This window comes from Canis aureus, chromosome 6 (genome assembly GCF_053574225.1).
Source record: "Canis aureus isolate CA01 chromosome 6, VMU_Caureus_v.1.0, whole genome shotgun sequence".
In the NCBI taxonomy this organism is placed as follows: Eukaryota; Metazoa; Chordata; class Mammalia; order Carnivora; family Canidae; genus Canis; species Canis aureus.
The window spans coordinates 78,824,352-78,838,787 of record NC_135616.1 but is presented as its reverse complement, the minus strand read 5'-3'; the positions used below and the strand labels follow the sequence as shown (position 1 = coordinate 78,838,787).

The 14,436-nt window shown below is 58.8% G+C and overlaps 1 protein-coding gene and 1 long non-coding RNA gene across 2 annotated transcripts; one reads left to right on the top strand and one right to left on the bottom strand.

The window, feature by feature from the left end:
• The first annotated feature begins 797 nt into the window (after positions 1 to 797).
• LOC144316479 (uncharacterized) lies at positions 798 to 4,242 on the top strand. The gene is made up of 2 exons (XR_013382463.1): positions 798 to 1,074; positions 3,871 to 4,242. It is a non-coding gene; the product is annotated as an uncharacterized LOC144316479 (long non-coding RNA).
• Positions 1,369 to 3,384, bottom strand: GPR25 (G protein-coupled receptor 25). The gene is made up of 2 exons (XM_077899737.1): positions 2,315 to 3,384; positions 1,369 to 2,239 (listed from the first exon to the last, which is right to left on the bottom strand). Exons 1-2 carry the CDS (start codon positions 3,382 to 3,384, stop codon positions 1,369 to 1,371), a joined length of 1,941 nt encoding a protein of 646 aa, XP_077755863.1.
• Positions 4,243 to 14,436: the final 10,194 nt, after the last annotated feature.

Below are 14,436 nucleotides of genomic sequence, written 5' to 3'. Positions count from 1 at the left end.
TGGGCTGAGCCCGCCAGGGGCCCTGACGCAGCCTAACTTCTTGCCTCAGAGAGCGATAGTGAGGATTGGAAGAGCCACGGCATACTTGACCCCTTAAACTGTGACAGTGTCTGAAATTTGTCCTCTTGGCACCAGTGACCCCCAAGGCTGCAAGTTCTGCCTGTCTTGGGGGGTGTGGGAGGAACATGCTTTACATTTCTTAACAGCCTCACCTATGAGGGGCAGCTGACAGGTGGGGCCACAGTGGGGTGTGACGTTCAATCCACTTTAGTCCAACAGCCCCAAATGCTGAAGACGAATGCAATGGCATCAGGTAGGAGGTTAAGCAGCTTGAGGGGGGATGTCCGGGCTTCAGCCCCAACCTAGCACCCAAGTTGCTGACCTAAGTGGATGTTGCCTCCAAAGCCTGCGACTTCACGGTCTGGCTGCAAGGTGGTTCTCAAGGAGAATTCTGTTCCTTTCCCTGCCCTGCCTGACATTCCTTTAGGCCAAATCCTCTTAAATCAAAAGTATAAACACTGAATTCCCAGAAACCTCAGAGGATAAGTCACAGAGTCAGAAAATGGACAGATGGTCCCTGAAACGATAGGAAAAAAGTGCCCACTACATATTCAAGAAATCACAGTGACATATTTCCTCTTTGAAGTGACACCCGGCTAGCAGACGCCCTTAAATCTTTTTCCCCCCTTCTCTGTAACCTTCAAAATGTGTGAAATAATAAAAGCAAAGGATCCGTTGCCTTCCTGTAGGATGACTGTGCCCACAACGGTGCAGCTAACTGTCTAGGTCCCTGACATCACACCAAATCCCAGTCGTCTGAGGTTAACCTCAGTGACTGGGTTGAATTTTGTCTGACCCAGGGCTGGATTTGCCTCGTGACACTCATTTCACCACCACCGCTCAAGTAAAGAAAGACATGATTGTCAAGCTCAGGGTAGCAACAGTTTTTATTGAGTAAAGGAGAATGGACATAGAAGGTTCTGGTGTCTCTGGCTGAGTGATAGGGCATCTGAATGTCTGATGAAAGATTTCAGAATCTTCTGCACAGAAGAAAGGGCCGAGGTGATTCCCTGGGTGAGTCCTTCAGCTTCGTGGGAATGGAGAGAGGGAACAGGACCAGGGCGGGCGCAGCACCGTCGGGGAAATGGTCAGGAGGGCTCAGCCGGCGGGCACTGGGCTGGTTCCCATGGCTTCGGGAGCTTCGAAAATGAAAATCTGAACCAACAGTGACTAATGGCACAGTGTAAAGAGCTACCAAGATGACTAAGTACAGAAGGGCTGCCAATTCCCGTGGCCTATAGAATTTTTTTGGAGAGAGACAGGGCCGGAGGCTCTGAGTTCCAGAAGGTGTTTCTCAGAAGGCAGCGGCTACTTGTAGGGGTTCGCTGGAAGCGCAGCCAGAGGCAGCCAGCAGCTTTTGGGGGGCTGGGGCTGGGGTTCCGGCCAGCGCTCTCCCCCGCTGCAGAGCAGGAAAGCACCCGCGCACCTGCGGGTGGCCCGGCTGCTGTGCGCGCCCGTCGCGGAGGGGCCCGCTGCCCCGGGTGGAGGAACCGCTGCCTGGGCGGGCGGCTCGGGCGCGGGTGGGGAAGGTGCGGGGTCGGGAAGGCGCTGGGGTCCTGGGGGAGCTGGAGCGGGAGGCCCTGGGAGGCCAGGCTGCTGTCCCGGGCGGAGGATCCGCTGCCCCCGACGGAGGAAGCGCTTGGCTGGCTTGGGCGCGGGGTCCGGAAGGTGCGGGGTCGGGAAGGCGCTGGGGTCCTGGGGGAGCTGGAGCGGGAGGTCCTGGGTGTCCAGGCTGCTGTCCCGGTTGGAGGAACCGCTGCGCTCGGCGGCTCGGGCGCGGGGTCGGGAAGGCGCTGGGGTCCTGGGGGAGCTGGTGCAGGAGACCCTGGGAGGCCAGGCTGTTGTCCCGTGGGGAGGAAGCGCTGTGCTGGGCTGGCTCGGGCGCGGAGTCGGGAAGGCGCTGGGGTCCTGGGGGAGCTGGGGCGGGAGGTCCTGGGTGTCCAGGCTGTTATCCCGTGGGGAGGAAGCGCTGCGCTGGGCTGGCTCGGGCGCGGAGTCGGGAAGGCGCTGGGGTCCTGGGGGAGCTGGGGCGGGAAGCCCTGGGTGTCCAGGCTGCTGCCCCGGGCGGAGGATCCGCTGCGCTCGGCGGCTCGGGCGCGAGGTCGGGGTCGGGGTCGGGGTCGGGAAGGCGCTGGGGTCCCGGCGGAGCTGGGGCGGGAGGCCCTGAGTGTCCCGGCTGCTGTGCGCGCCGTGGCCGCGGAGGCCGGTCCGCGGAGCCCCCCTTACCCCGCCTGGGGGCCGCCGGGGCGCCTACCGCGCTCGCTCCCGGCACCCCCGGCCGCCGTCGTCCACGGGGAGCGAGGCCGCCGAGCTGCCCCCGCGCGCCGGGCGTCCCGCGCGCCCGCACAGCCCGCGCCAGGCCCGCGCGCGCAGCGAGCGGTCCAGCAGCAGGTAGATGAGCGGGTTGGCGCAGCAGCTGGCGAAGGCCAGGCAGGTGGCGAGGCCGAGGCCCCAGCGCAGCGCCAGCAGCAGGCCGCAGGGCAGCGGCAGCGCCCCGAGGCGCGCCAGGTGGAAGACGGCCCGCAGCACCCCGAAGGGCAGCCAGGAGCCCACGAAGGCGGCCTCGACGGCGAAGAGGATGCGCAGCGCGGTCGTGCGGGCGCGGCCCAGGCGCGGCGGGCGGCGCAGGCGGCGCGAGAGGAGGCAGGAGCAGAGCAGGCTGACGGCCAGCGGCAGCGCGCAGGTGAGCAGCAGCAGCGCCAGGCTCAGCGCCTGGAAGGCGTCGGACGGCTCCTCCCCGCACTGGCTGCCCGCGCCGCCGCGCAGGGGCCGCAGCCGCCGGGAGGCCAGCGAGGGCAGGCCGGCCAGCAGCGCGGCGGCCCACACGGCGCGGCAGGCGGCGGGGGCGCGGGGCCCGGGGCGGCGGGGGCGCGCGCGCGGCGGCCGGGCCACGGCCAGGTAGCGGCCCAGGCTCAGGCCGGCCTGCAGGAGCGCGCCCGCGCAGCGCGTGGCCGCCAGCGCGAAGCCGCTCAGCCTGCAGAGCGCGGCCCCGAAGGGCCAGCGGCCGCCCCGCGCCGCCGCCAACGCCCACAGCGGCAGCGGGAGCAGCAGCCCCAGGTCGGCGGCCGCCAGGTGCAGCGCGAACGTGTCCACGAGGCGCCGCGGCCCGCGCCGGCCGGCCAGCAGCCACAGCACCGCCGCGTTGCCGGGCAGCCCCACGGCGAAGGCCAGGAGGTAGAGCGCGGGCAGCAGGGCGCGGCCGTGGGGCAGCTCGGGGGCCGCGCACGGCTCCGGCGCCCCCGCGCCCCAGCCCCAGCCCGAGCCCGAGTAGTCCGCGGGCGCCGTCCCCGCGCTGCCGGCGCTCCAGGGCTCCGAGGGGCGCATGGCCGGGCGGACGGACGGCGGGACGGCGGGGGCTCTGGCCGCGGGCGGGCGCGCCCGGCACCTCCCTTCCTGCGCCCTCGGGGGGTGGTGGGGGGTGGGTGGTGGGTGGGTGGGCAGGAAGGGAGCGGCCCGGGGCGCCCGCCCTGCCTCCCAGCGGCAGCTTGCCAGAGGGGCCGCGCGCCCAAGGCCCCCCCCATCTGCCCTCAGCCCCACTCCGCTTGCCTCCTTCCCACGCCCCGAGCTGAGTTTCCTTTATTTCCATTACAGGCGACGGGAGAGAACCCCGGCTCAGGGCTTGGGGAGGTGCGGGTGCTGCCCCAGGCCTGCTGCAGGCCCCCCTGTCCTTTGAGAAAGAGGGTGCATGGGGTGCATGGGGGAGCCGGCCTGGGGTCCTACCTCCTGATGAGGAGTTGGCCACCCGAGGCGCCAGGCTCAGTGTCCACTCAAACGGTGGCTTTTTTTTTTTTTTTTTTTTGCCCCAACCAGGCCCTCCTGAAGCCACGTGGGAAGGTTGCAAACTAGAAAGGAAGAGATACCCGGACAGAAAGGAGATGGGCCTGGGATGGAGATCCCAGCACTTGTTTATCCGCCCTCCTCTGGCCACACCTGCCTGTTAAGCCACTCGTACCTGTGAACTCAGGACACAGGATGACTCAAGATTTAGCAGCAGAGGGACGCCTGGGTGGCTCAGCTCAGGGCCTGATCCCAAATCCTGGGATCAAGTCCCACGTCGGGCTCCTTGCATGGAGCCTGCTTCTCCTCCCTCTGCCTGTGTCTCTGCCTCTCTCTCTATGTCTCTCTTAAATAAATAAATAAAATCTTAAAAAAACTTTTTTTTTTTTTAAAGATTTAGCAGCAGATCAGTTGTCTTTAATCAGGAGTCAGAAGCTTAGAGGGAGATGAGGTTCTTATGGGCAGAGAGAGTCGGGAGGATTCATGGGAGGGTAGGAACGGCGCCTCACCTTGAAGGGGGTGACGGCCGCCCAGGAGGACAGGGCGGGCCAAGGAAAGCTTGCCCTTTCTACAGCAAGGATTCTGGGCCAACTCCCCAACTTTTTTTTTTTTTAATGCTACCATGCAACAAAAGTTTTATTAACATTTTGAACAGCTATTGAGAAAACCAGCGATTCAGCTCTTACCGAAACTGGTAATTTCTAAACTTAAATTGGGGCAAATGGCTAGAGTGCAGAGCAATGCTGTCACACTAAGAATTCAAGATTGGAGAATTAACAGCCACCCCTCAGACGGAGAACCAGGTGGAGAGTTGACTCTTTCTGGATGTTGTAATCAGAAACAGTGCGGCCATCTTCCAGCTGCTTGCCTGCAAAGATGAGCCTCTGCTGGTCAGGGTCCAGATTCTCTTTTTTTTTTTTTTTTCTTTTTAAAAATTTTTTTATAGTATTGAAGTATTGTTGACATACCATCTATTAGTTTCAGGTGTATAGCAGGGATCTGACAGTTCTGTACGTTACCCAGCATTCACCACCACAGGTGCGCTTACCTCTGTCACCAGGCTATGTTGTTACAGTATTTCTGACTATATTCCCTATGCTGTTACTTTTCATTACCGGGAATTATTTGTTTGATACCTGGAAGTTGGTTCCTCGTAATCCCTTACATCCATTTCCCCCACAGTCTCCTCCTTGCTGGCAACCACCAGTTCTTTGTATTTATAAGTCTATATTTGATGTTTGTATGTTCATTTGTTTTTTTAGAATCCATATATAAGTGGAATCGAATGGCATTTGCTTTTCTCTGAATATTTCACTTGGCAGAACCTTGGTGTTTTTTTATGGATGGTTAATCTTCCATTTATATATCTACACACACACACACACACACACACAGAGCATATAGAAGAGGGAGAGCGTATTATACACCACATTGCCGATGCCTGTTTGTCAGTTGGTGAACACTGGTTGTGGTTCTAGATCTCGGTTCATGTAAATAATGCTGGAAGGAACATAGGGGCGCAGATACCTTTTTGAATTAGTGTTTTCATTTTCTTTTTCTTTTTTTTTTTTGAGGAACTTCCATACTGTTTTCCACGGTGGTTGCACCTATTTCTATTCCCGCCAACAATACACAGTGGTTCCCTTCCCACCACATCCTCGCCAACACCTATTTCTTGTCTTTTTGATACTCGCCATTCTGACTGGTTTGAGGTGAACCCTTGTTGTACTTTTGATGTGCGCTTCCTTGATGATTAGTGATGCTGAGCATCTTTTTATGTGTCTGTTGGCCCTCTGTCTGTCTTTGAAAAAATGTCTACTCAGGTCCTCCTCTGTCCATTGTCTAAATGAGATTGTGGTTTTTTTTGTTTTTGTTTTTTTGTTTTTTTGTTTTGTTTTGTTTTTTGGTGCTGAGCTGTAGGAGTTCTTTGTATGTTTTGGATATTAGTTCCTTATTGGATATGTCATTTGCAGATATCTTCTCCCGTTCAGTAGGAGAGCATTTTGTTGGTGGCGTCCGTTGCTGTGCAAAGGCTCTTTATTTTGGTGTGGTCCTGATTGCTATTTTTTGTGTTTGTTCCGGGGCCAAATTCTTAGCAGACGTCCCTCCCAGGAGATGCTCTGTTGGAACCAATCCCATCCAGCACTGCCACCAGGAATCAGTGACTGACCTGTTGGGCACTCGGGTGTTGAAAATTTGAGGTGGATTATCAATTTTGATTCAGTTCACTTTAGCAGCGAGTTCATGTAGCAGGCAGTGTTCTGGGCATTGCGAGAGAGACGCCGTTCTCTACCTTAGAGGTTCCTCCTTTAGGCAGGCGGTTAGATACCCATGCAGCATATGCCGCGCCAACGTGCCAGAAGTCAGACTGATAAAGGGGAAAGTCCTCTTGGAAGTTAGAGGAAAGAGCGGTTACTTCTAACGGAAGGGTACATCAGAAATGGCCTTCCAGGAGATGACCCTGGAGTTCAGGTCCAGGAAGGAGCTGGAGGGTGAATTATAGCAGCAGGACCTGGGCCCAGTGACCAGAACCCAGGGTGGGAAGTGGGTGGCAGGAGAGGAAGCAAGAAGGATGATAGGGAGCAGATCTCAGGGCGATCTTGGTTTCATTCTGTAGGTGGTGGAGGCCACTGGGCATTCGTGAGTAGGGCATGACATCTGTCCATTTGGAGAAGGTCCCCAGTGGAACTGTGGATTGGACAGGGGAGAGGCTCGGGGCAAGGCGAGCCCAGCGTAGGCTGTTGTCACTATTTGTGTGGGGATAGGGAACATCTGGAGTGGATTAGTGGCCGTGGGGACAGAAAGGGGGATCTATTCAAGAGTTACCTGTAACATTGGGTGTCTCGGCAGAGAGGAGTCAGCGATAGGCCTGTGGCAGCTGTTTGGGAACCGTATGAATGCCGTCCTGCTCACTGGGGTCAGGGGTCACAGAGAAGCTTGGGCACGTGGGCGAGGCCAGGTGATGAAATACCATATGATCCGAGCCGGGACACTTCTGGGACCTGTAGTAATTACCTGTAGTAATTACCCCGGGCCATAAAGCAGACTGTTCTCTGCAAACTGGGACACAGAGTCACTCCAGCTGGAGGTCCCTGATGGCCCGTGGGGATCCCCAGGGAGTGGGAACGCTTAGGGGAGTCGGGCAGGCCTGTGTCCAGGCTTTCTCCAAGGTGGTTTCTCCCGGGCCAATTGCAAGGGGCGGGAGGGCCCGGCGGAGCAGAGGCCAGGGAGGGAGTGGGTGCTGGCCTGTCCCTCCAGGAGCATCCCAGCCCTCAGCCGGAGCTTCCTCCGAGGACCCAGCAGAGGGCTGGAAGCCCCTGGGGGCTGCTGGCGATTCGGAGCAGTTTTCTCGTGATCACCGGCTGCTGCTGAGTGGCACCCACTTCCTGGGGGGCGACAGGGCTGCAGCCCCCTTCCCTAGAAGGCTGGCAGGGGCAGTGCTTGCTTCCAGAGCCCGGAGGCAAGCTGGGGTGGGCCGGGAGCTGCTTCAGGCCCTTGGCCCCGTTCCTCCGTCGGGCAGGGAGAGCATGGGGGGTGTGAAAGCGAGGGGTGGGCAGCCGGGAGCTGCCAGGGGTAAAGCCGAATGGGGCAGGGGACGGAGAGGGGAGCCTCGGGAGGGGGCAGAGGGGGAAGGAGAAGTAAGTTGTTTATGAAAAACACCGATTCTTGCTTCCTGGGGCTGCGGTCTCTACCCAAGGGAAGGCAGGGCGGACTCGGGGCCTCCCTGCCTGTGGGAGGAGCATCAAAGGCCAGAGCTGCTCGGATTTCTATCCGACTTTCAGTGACCAAGGTCACCCCCTCGATTCTGCTCGCTTTTCCTCAGGGGGATCCCCCACAGGATCAGAAGCGAGTCCCCTCCTAGGGCGCCCAGCCTGCTGGGGCCAGGAGCTTGGCTCCCCTGACAGGTGTCTTCGCCCTCCCCTGGTCCCGGGAGCCTCCTGGGACCCCAGCCCTGTCCTCTCTCTGTGACGTGGGCCGCCTTGCCTCGCCCACCGCCGTGGCTGCCCCGAGCCTGGAAACAGAGGACACACCTAGTGAGTAAATGTCGGAGGCTTGGCACTAGGTTGCTTTCAGGACCAGACGCATTTTATTTCTGTCCCTTTGTGAGCTACGTTATCTGAGCTCCCACAACTTCTTCCCCCAATTTTGATTTTTCTGCACGCGTGATCTTAGCCCTGTAAGAAAAATCTTGCACATTCTATTTGCCTCTTTCATCACAAAAGCCACACGGCGGGCTCGTCGACTCCAGACTGAGGCAGTCTGCCCAGTCCCGGGGCTGCAGCCCGGCCCGAGCACGAGGCTCACTCCCGAACTTCTTTCCAGCTGGAGGGGACACTCTATTTGCCATCCCCTTCTTCTTGGACTTTTTTTTTTTTTCACATTCCATTTCAGATGTTCTCCACAAATCTTTTTTTGACACAACAGTTTCAGAGTCCTCACTAATCAGAATGTACACACTTTCATAGTTTGCTCTTCTCGATGCCATGTAGATCCACATTTTCCTATGTTGCTTACTGTTTATGTTTAATATGATGTTTCTAACATTTTGATTTCAGACATCTCCGATTTCTCCAGGGTTTTTTGCTGTTATAGAAATTCGTAGGGGCGCCTGGATGACTCCGTCGGGGAAGCATCTGCCTTCTGCTCAGGTCACCATCCCGGGGTCCTGGGAGCGAGCCCTCCCCCCGCCCCCCCCCCCCCCCCCCCCCCCCCCCCCCGCTCGGCACAGAGCCTGCTTCTCCCTCTGCCGCCTCCCCCCCCCAGCCCCCCCGCTTGTGTTCTCTGTCAAATAAGTAAATAAAATCCTAAAAAAAAAAAATCTGTAACAAAAAACTGTGCTTGTGAACCTTCTCTGTCACTCTGTTCTCATAAATGCCCGTGTGAAGGTTCAACGCTATGAAAAGGGCTCGATACAGATGCTTCTGGTGACTAATAATTGTATGGCTTCGCATGAGAGTTTTGGATTCAGTGCAATCCTGTCAGAAATATTCATCAGTAAGATACACTTTTTCCACTTTAATAGGTAATGAGGTAAAAACAGTTCATTTTTAATGTACATTTCTTTGAATATGAGATTGAAAGTCTCTGTACTTCATTCTTATGTGAACTGTCTAATCATATCCTTCATATGTTTATCTACTATACTTTTTACTTATATGAATTATTTAGGATTAAGTGTTGTCCCATTTAATTCAAACATTGTTCCAGACTTTTTTCTTGGCTGTGTTTCCTTCTAGTTTTACATTTTCCTATAGTCAAATTTGTTGCTCTTAGCAACTTCAGAGTTGAGGGTTTTTCTTTGATGAGCCAAAAACATTCAACTGAAAAAAAAAAATAAAATAAAAACATTCAACTGTATTCTCGTTAAAAAATGATGTCCTAATGTCTCTTTTAATCCACCTAAACTGTAATCTTTCTGAGATTGCTATCCAGCTTTCCCCGGTATCCAATTAAAAAAATATTTTTAAAAACCCTGCACTCTTGGTGTGATGTGGAATTTATTGACTACATATCTTCTAGGTCATTGTGTCTGCTTGTGGCCAGTGGACGAACAGGACGGGTCGGGTTATTCGTGGCAGGAGGCAGGAGCAGGGCTTCTGTATGAGCCTCGTAAGCTGGCGGCCATGTGATCTGGGGCTCATGTCCTGTCTTTTTTTTTTTTTTTTTAAAGATTTTATTTATTTATTCATGATAGTCACACAGAGAGAGAGAGGCAGAGACACAGGCAGAGGGAGAAGCAGGCTCCATGCACCGGGAGCCCGACGTGGGATTCGATCCCGGGTCTCCAGGATCACGCCCTGGGCCAAAGGCAGGCGCCAAACCGCTGCGCCACCCAGGGATCCCTCGTGTCCTGTCTTAAAACAGGTGCGACTGCGTGGACCAGACTGAGTGCTGCAAAGGCCACGTGAGCCTCAGGGGGATGAAGGCCTGTCCGGGTGGGGGTGGGGGTGGGAGCAGGTTTCCAGGAGATGCCACCCCCGCCCCACCCGGGCTCTGCACCTGCCCTCCCCGCACCGTGCACCCCCCTGCACCCTCGGCCTGGGCTGCACCCCCACAGCGGACCGCGGTTGTTTGCATCTGTCACCTGCTGGTGCCGCCCCCTCCCCTGGGACGAGCCACCTTCTCCGCACTGCGGGTGAGCACCGCGAGGTTTTGGGGGTCACAGCTTGGGCCTCTACACGGGGACCGGCGGGGACTTTTCCATGATCTTACAGAAGCTGGTGTGGATCTTCCGTTATTTGCACTGGGAATCCAGAGCGAGATCATTCCCGCGGGGTGCGGTCTTTAAGCTCTCGATGACCCGCGTTCACTGGACCCGGTGTCACTGGTGCTGAGTCTCACGGGGTGACAGGGCCACTGACCCATCACAGGCTTGGCTGCAGCTGGCAGGGAGGGTGGTTGGCTTGGGGCCTGGGGCCTGGGCGGGTGGAAGGCCTTGCACAACTGTGTCCCGCGTGTCCACACCCCTCCTGGGAAGTGCTGACCCGGGACTGGGAGCCCGGCTTGTCCCCTCTGCCTGCGGCGGCAAGAGGCCCCACGGCCCCAAGGCCCACGGAGGGGCTGACACGGGGATGGGCCCCACCTGGGCGCCACAGGCCACGCAGAGTGTTTCAGCTGTTCGGTCGCTTCCGAAACTCTCAGGTGCTCAGATGGGGGGGCCTGGGCCAGGGGCAGGGGTGGTCTGAGCTGGCTGTGACCCCGTGACCCCGCAACCCCATGGCCGAGGGGTGTCAACTGAAGGCCCAGGAGGTGGCCGTGTGATGGCCTCGGGGCCTGGGGTGCCAGGGCTTGGCGGGGCCCTGGGAGGCCGGGGTGGGGGGTCGGGGGTCGGGGGGGTTAGGGGAGGCACCTGTCCAGGAGGCTGGGCTCCCAGCCTCCTCCGCCACCACTGCCCACAGCTCACAGGCTCTTTTCGGGGCAGATGCAAAACCCATCAAGAGCTTGAAAGCAGCGGCAGGGAAGCCCCTCGATATACAGTGGGCCCCAGGATTTGCCCGACGGGAAGTAGCGTTTCCTCCAGTGACTGTTGTGCCCACAGAGGCTTCTAGGCCAGGCCTTGCGGGCTCCTCGCGGACTCGCAGCGAGTTGCTCCGGGGACAGCGCGGCTTCCCGCTTTGCAGCAGTTCGGCGGCTCCCTGTGCGTTGGGGGCCCCACTGCGGGCTCTGCTGACCCCCCCAGGGCACCCCAGGCAGCTCGCTCCTCTGGCCGCGGTGACCCCTCGCTGCACCACCTTAGACGAGGCCGGGCCAGGGCGGGCGACCCGTGAGCAGCAGGTCCGCGCAGGCGACAGGGGAGGCCTCGGTCGTGCCACCGACGGTCCCGGGTCACCCGGCAGCCTGGCCACCTCCTCTCTGCGCCCCCCAAACCATGAACTATACGAAAGTCCTTACAGGTTGATGGTTCATGATTGCTTGGAGGAGTTATTTTGAAATATCAAGTCTTTCTTGAGTTTTGCTGTGCCCGTTGGGACTTTTTGGGGTGGCTTTTAAAGATTCGATTTATTCATTCCTGAGAGACACAGAGGCAGAGGCCCAGGCTGAGGGAGAGGCCGGCTCCCTGCGGGGAACCGACGCGGGACTCGATCACAGGACCCCGGGGTCCGGCCTGGGCCGGAGGCAGACGCTCCACCGCGGAGCCCCCGGCGCCCCGGGCCTGCGGTGCTTGCCTCGGAGCCGTTGGGCGGCCGCTGAGAGCCGCTGGCGCCCGGGGCCGAGACGCCGAGGTGGAGGTCGGCGGGGGCCTCACGCTGGGCCCAGGAGGCCTCCCGGGCCGACGCGGAGCAGCACCGGAGCCCCAGGGCACCCGAGGCCAGGCGGCCGCGGTGCGTGGGGCAGACGTGGACTTAGGGAGGCCGTGCTGGAGCTCAGAGCTGGAGCGCGGGCTGTGGGCACCGGACACGAGGCCACGGGGACGACCGCGGATGGCGGGGAGACAGGACCGGAGGCTGTGCGGGCGCCAGGGACAGAGACCGTGGGGGCTTCGGCCGGGGTGGCCACGTGTGACCCAGGGAGTGGGGTCTGCTAGGGGGTTCAGGCCCGGTGCTAGACCGTGTGCCTTGGGGACGGTGGCACTGGCCGGGCCGGGCCGAGGTGGCACCGCACGGGTGGGCCGGCGAGCGGGTCCTGGAAGCCTCGGAAGGGAAGGGGGGCGCAGGGCACACGACGAGCTAAAGGATGCAGGGGAACCGAGCACCTGTCCAGGCCCCGGCGGCTCGTCCAGCTGCACCTGGTCCCCCGAGTGGTCTGTGCGGAGCAGAGGGAGTCAGACCGGTTTGTACTTTTAGGGCAAAATCTTTATGGTCAGGAAGTTAGTGGTGGCCCGGGACGTGGGACTGAGTGTGGGTGGGGCTGTCAGTCTGGACTGGGCAGTCCTTTCAGCCATTCATCCGACAACTTGTGAAGACCTGTACTTAGGGACCGAATAGAAGGCGGAGGAGTCCACGCATGACCTGCCCAACACGCACGGATGTGTCCGTGGGCCTCCTGAGTGTTCCACGTCCGCCCTCTGTTTTATTTTTTTTTTGATATTTTATTTATTTATTCATGAGAGTCAGAGAGGCCGAGACAGGCCGAGGGAGAAGCAGGCTCTGTGCAGAGAGCCCGATGCGGGACTCGATCCCGGGACCCTGGGGTCACGGCCTGGGCCCAAGGCAGACGCTCCACCGCGGAGCCCCCGGGCGCCCCCCCACGTCCACCCTCCGATGAGACTGCACCCTTGGCCTTCTTCTGTCTGCTAGGAGGGGACAACAGCGGAGTGGCAAAGACCAGTGCCATCAGCTGTCCGTGGTAGAGGGCTGTGCCGCACAGGTGGCGGGCGCTGTGACACGTGGCCCGTGGAGGTCTCTCAGGCTCTCTCCCCGGAACCGAGGCCTCGGCAACTCGGAGCTCGAGTCTGAGGAAAACAGGGATGCGGCCTCTCACTGGCTGATAATGTAACACAGCCTTAGGGGCGCCCGGGGGCTCCGCGACGGAGCTTCTGCCTCCGGCCCAGGCCGTGACCTCAGGGTCCCGGGATCAAGTCCCGCGTCGGGCTCCCCGCATGGAGCCTGCTCCTCCCTCTGCCTGTGTCTCTGCGTCTCTCTCTCTGATGAATAAAATCTTTAAAAAAAAAAACAAACCTAAAACAGAAACACGAAGACCCCCTTAGCAGCTAGTGAGAGAAGAGCTCGCGTGCCCCGTGCTGTGGGTGCGCCCTCTGCCAGCGCCGGCCTTGAGCAGATGCTCGTCAAGGTCTAACCGCGTCCGCCTGACACGGGGTCCCGATGAACAGGACCTTCCATCTTTGGGACCTTCGTTCTTGCACCTAATTACGGTTTCCTGGGTCAGTTTGATCAACCTTTGGCAGAATCGGCTCCTTGGCGCCACGTCTCTCATCTCTCCATCCTTCTCCTCGCAGGAATCCAGCCGTTAGAACGGCCACGCCCGGCCTGATGCAGCTCTTGCCGAGCTGGTGCTGACTGGTCCCGAGGCAGGAGGACAGAAGCCGCCTTGAGTCCTCCGTTTTCTGCCGACGGCGAACGTATTACCAACTCGTACGTCGGACTTTGCGGGTTTCTACTCCACGGCCGTAGAAAACGTGCTCCGCGTGGCTTGGCGAAGGGGAGAAGGGGATCTGAAATCCGGTTGGGCTCGGGCTGCGGCGTGCCACCGAGCAGCCCCGGGTCCCCGCGGCCACCGACCTCTGAAGTCCTACCAGCCCCGAGCCGCGGAGAGGCCGCTACCTCGTTTCCATCACGAAGCGGACCGAAGGGAGGAGGGCTTCTGCGTGCCTCGGCGTTGAGAGCCCACGGCCTTTCTCGTACAAACACGCAAACCGCGCAGCAGGAGTGACTGGGTGGGGGCAGCAGTCACGGCAGCCGAACAGAACCAAACGAGTGGCGCTGCCAGCGACACATGCCACCCTGTGTCCTTAGCCCTGGGGTGCTTCTAAGACCCACAGGGGCTACTGAAGGAACAGATCGGCCCCACCTGAAACAGGCTGCGGTTAAGCAGGACGACATACATCCGGATCTTAGGGCCATCGTGCCCGTGCTTACCAGTGTTAAAGAAAACAAAAGCCTTGTGTGGGTCTTGTTTTTTATTTTTTTAAGACTTGTTTGCTTTTTTTTCTTCAATGGAAAGTGAAAGCATTTTTTTCTTTTTCTGACATAAATATAAGCCACTGTGGAGAGAGGTAACGGGAGCTAAACGCCACCGGGACATTGCACACGCGGCACGCACACACACGCGCGCACGCTACCTCTCACCGTCCACGCGTCGGGACTTGAACACTGCGGTGCTGGAAGGCTGTGGCACACAGATGCCAAAGCAGACAACTGAAACTAGATTCTAGAGCCTTAGGTGAAGAGCAGCTGGGAAGTACCAACCCAGGCACACACCGCCCTCCCCGAAATGACACAGAATTGCTCATTTGTTTCTTTTGCTTTTTAAGGAGATACAGAGCTCTGTATATTTCTTAAAGATTTTATGTATTTACTTGAGAGCGCGAGCTCCGGAGGGGGGGGGGCGGCAGAGGGACAAGCCGCCGATTCCACGGTGAGCAGGAGCCCCACAGCAGGCCCGGTCTCATGACCCCGAGCTCGGGAGCTGAGCTGAAAC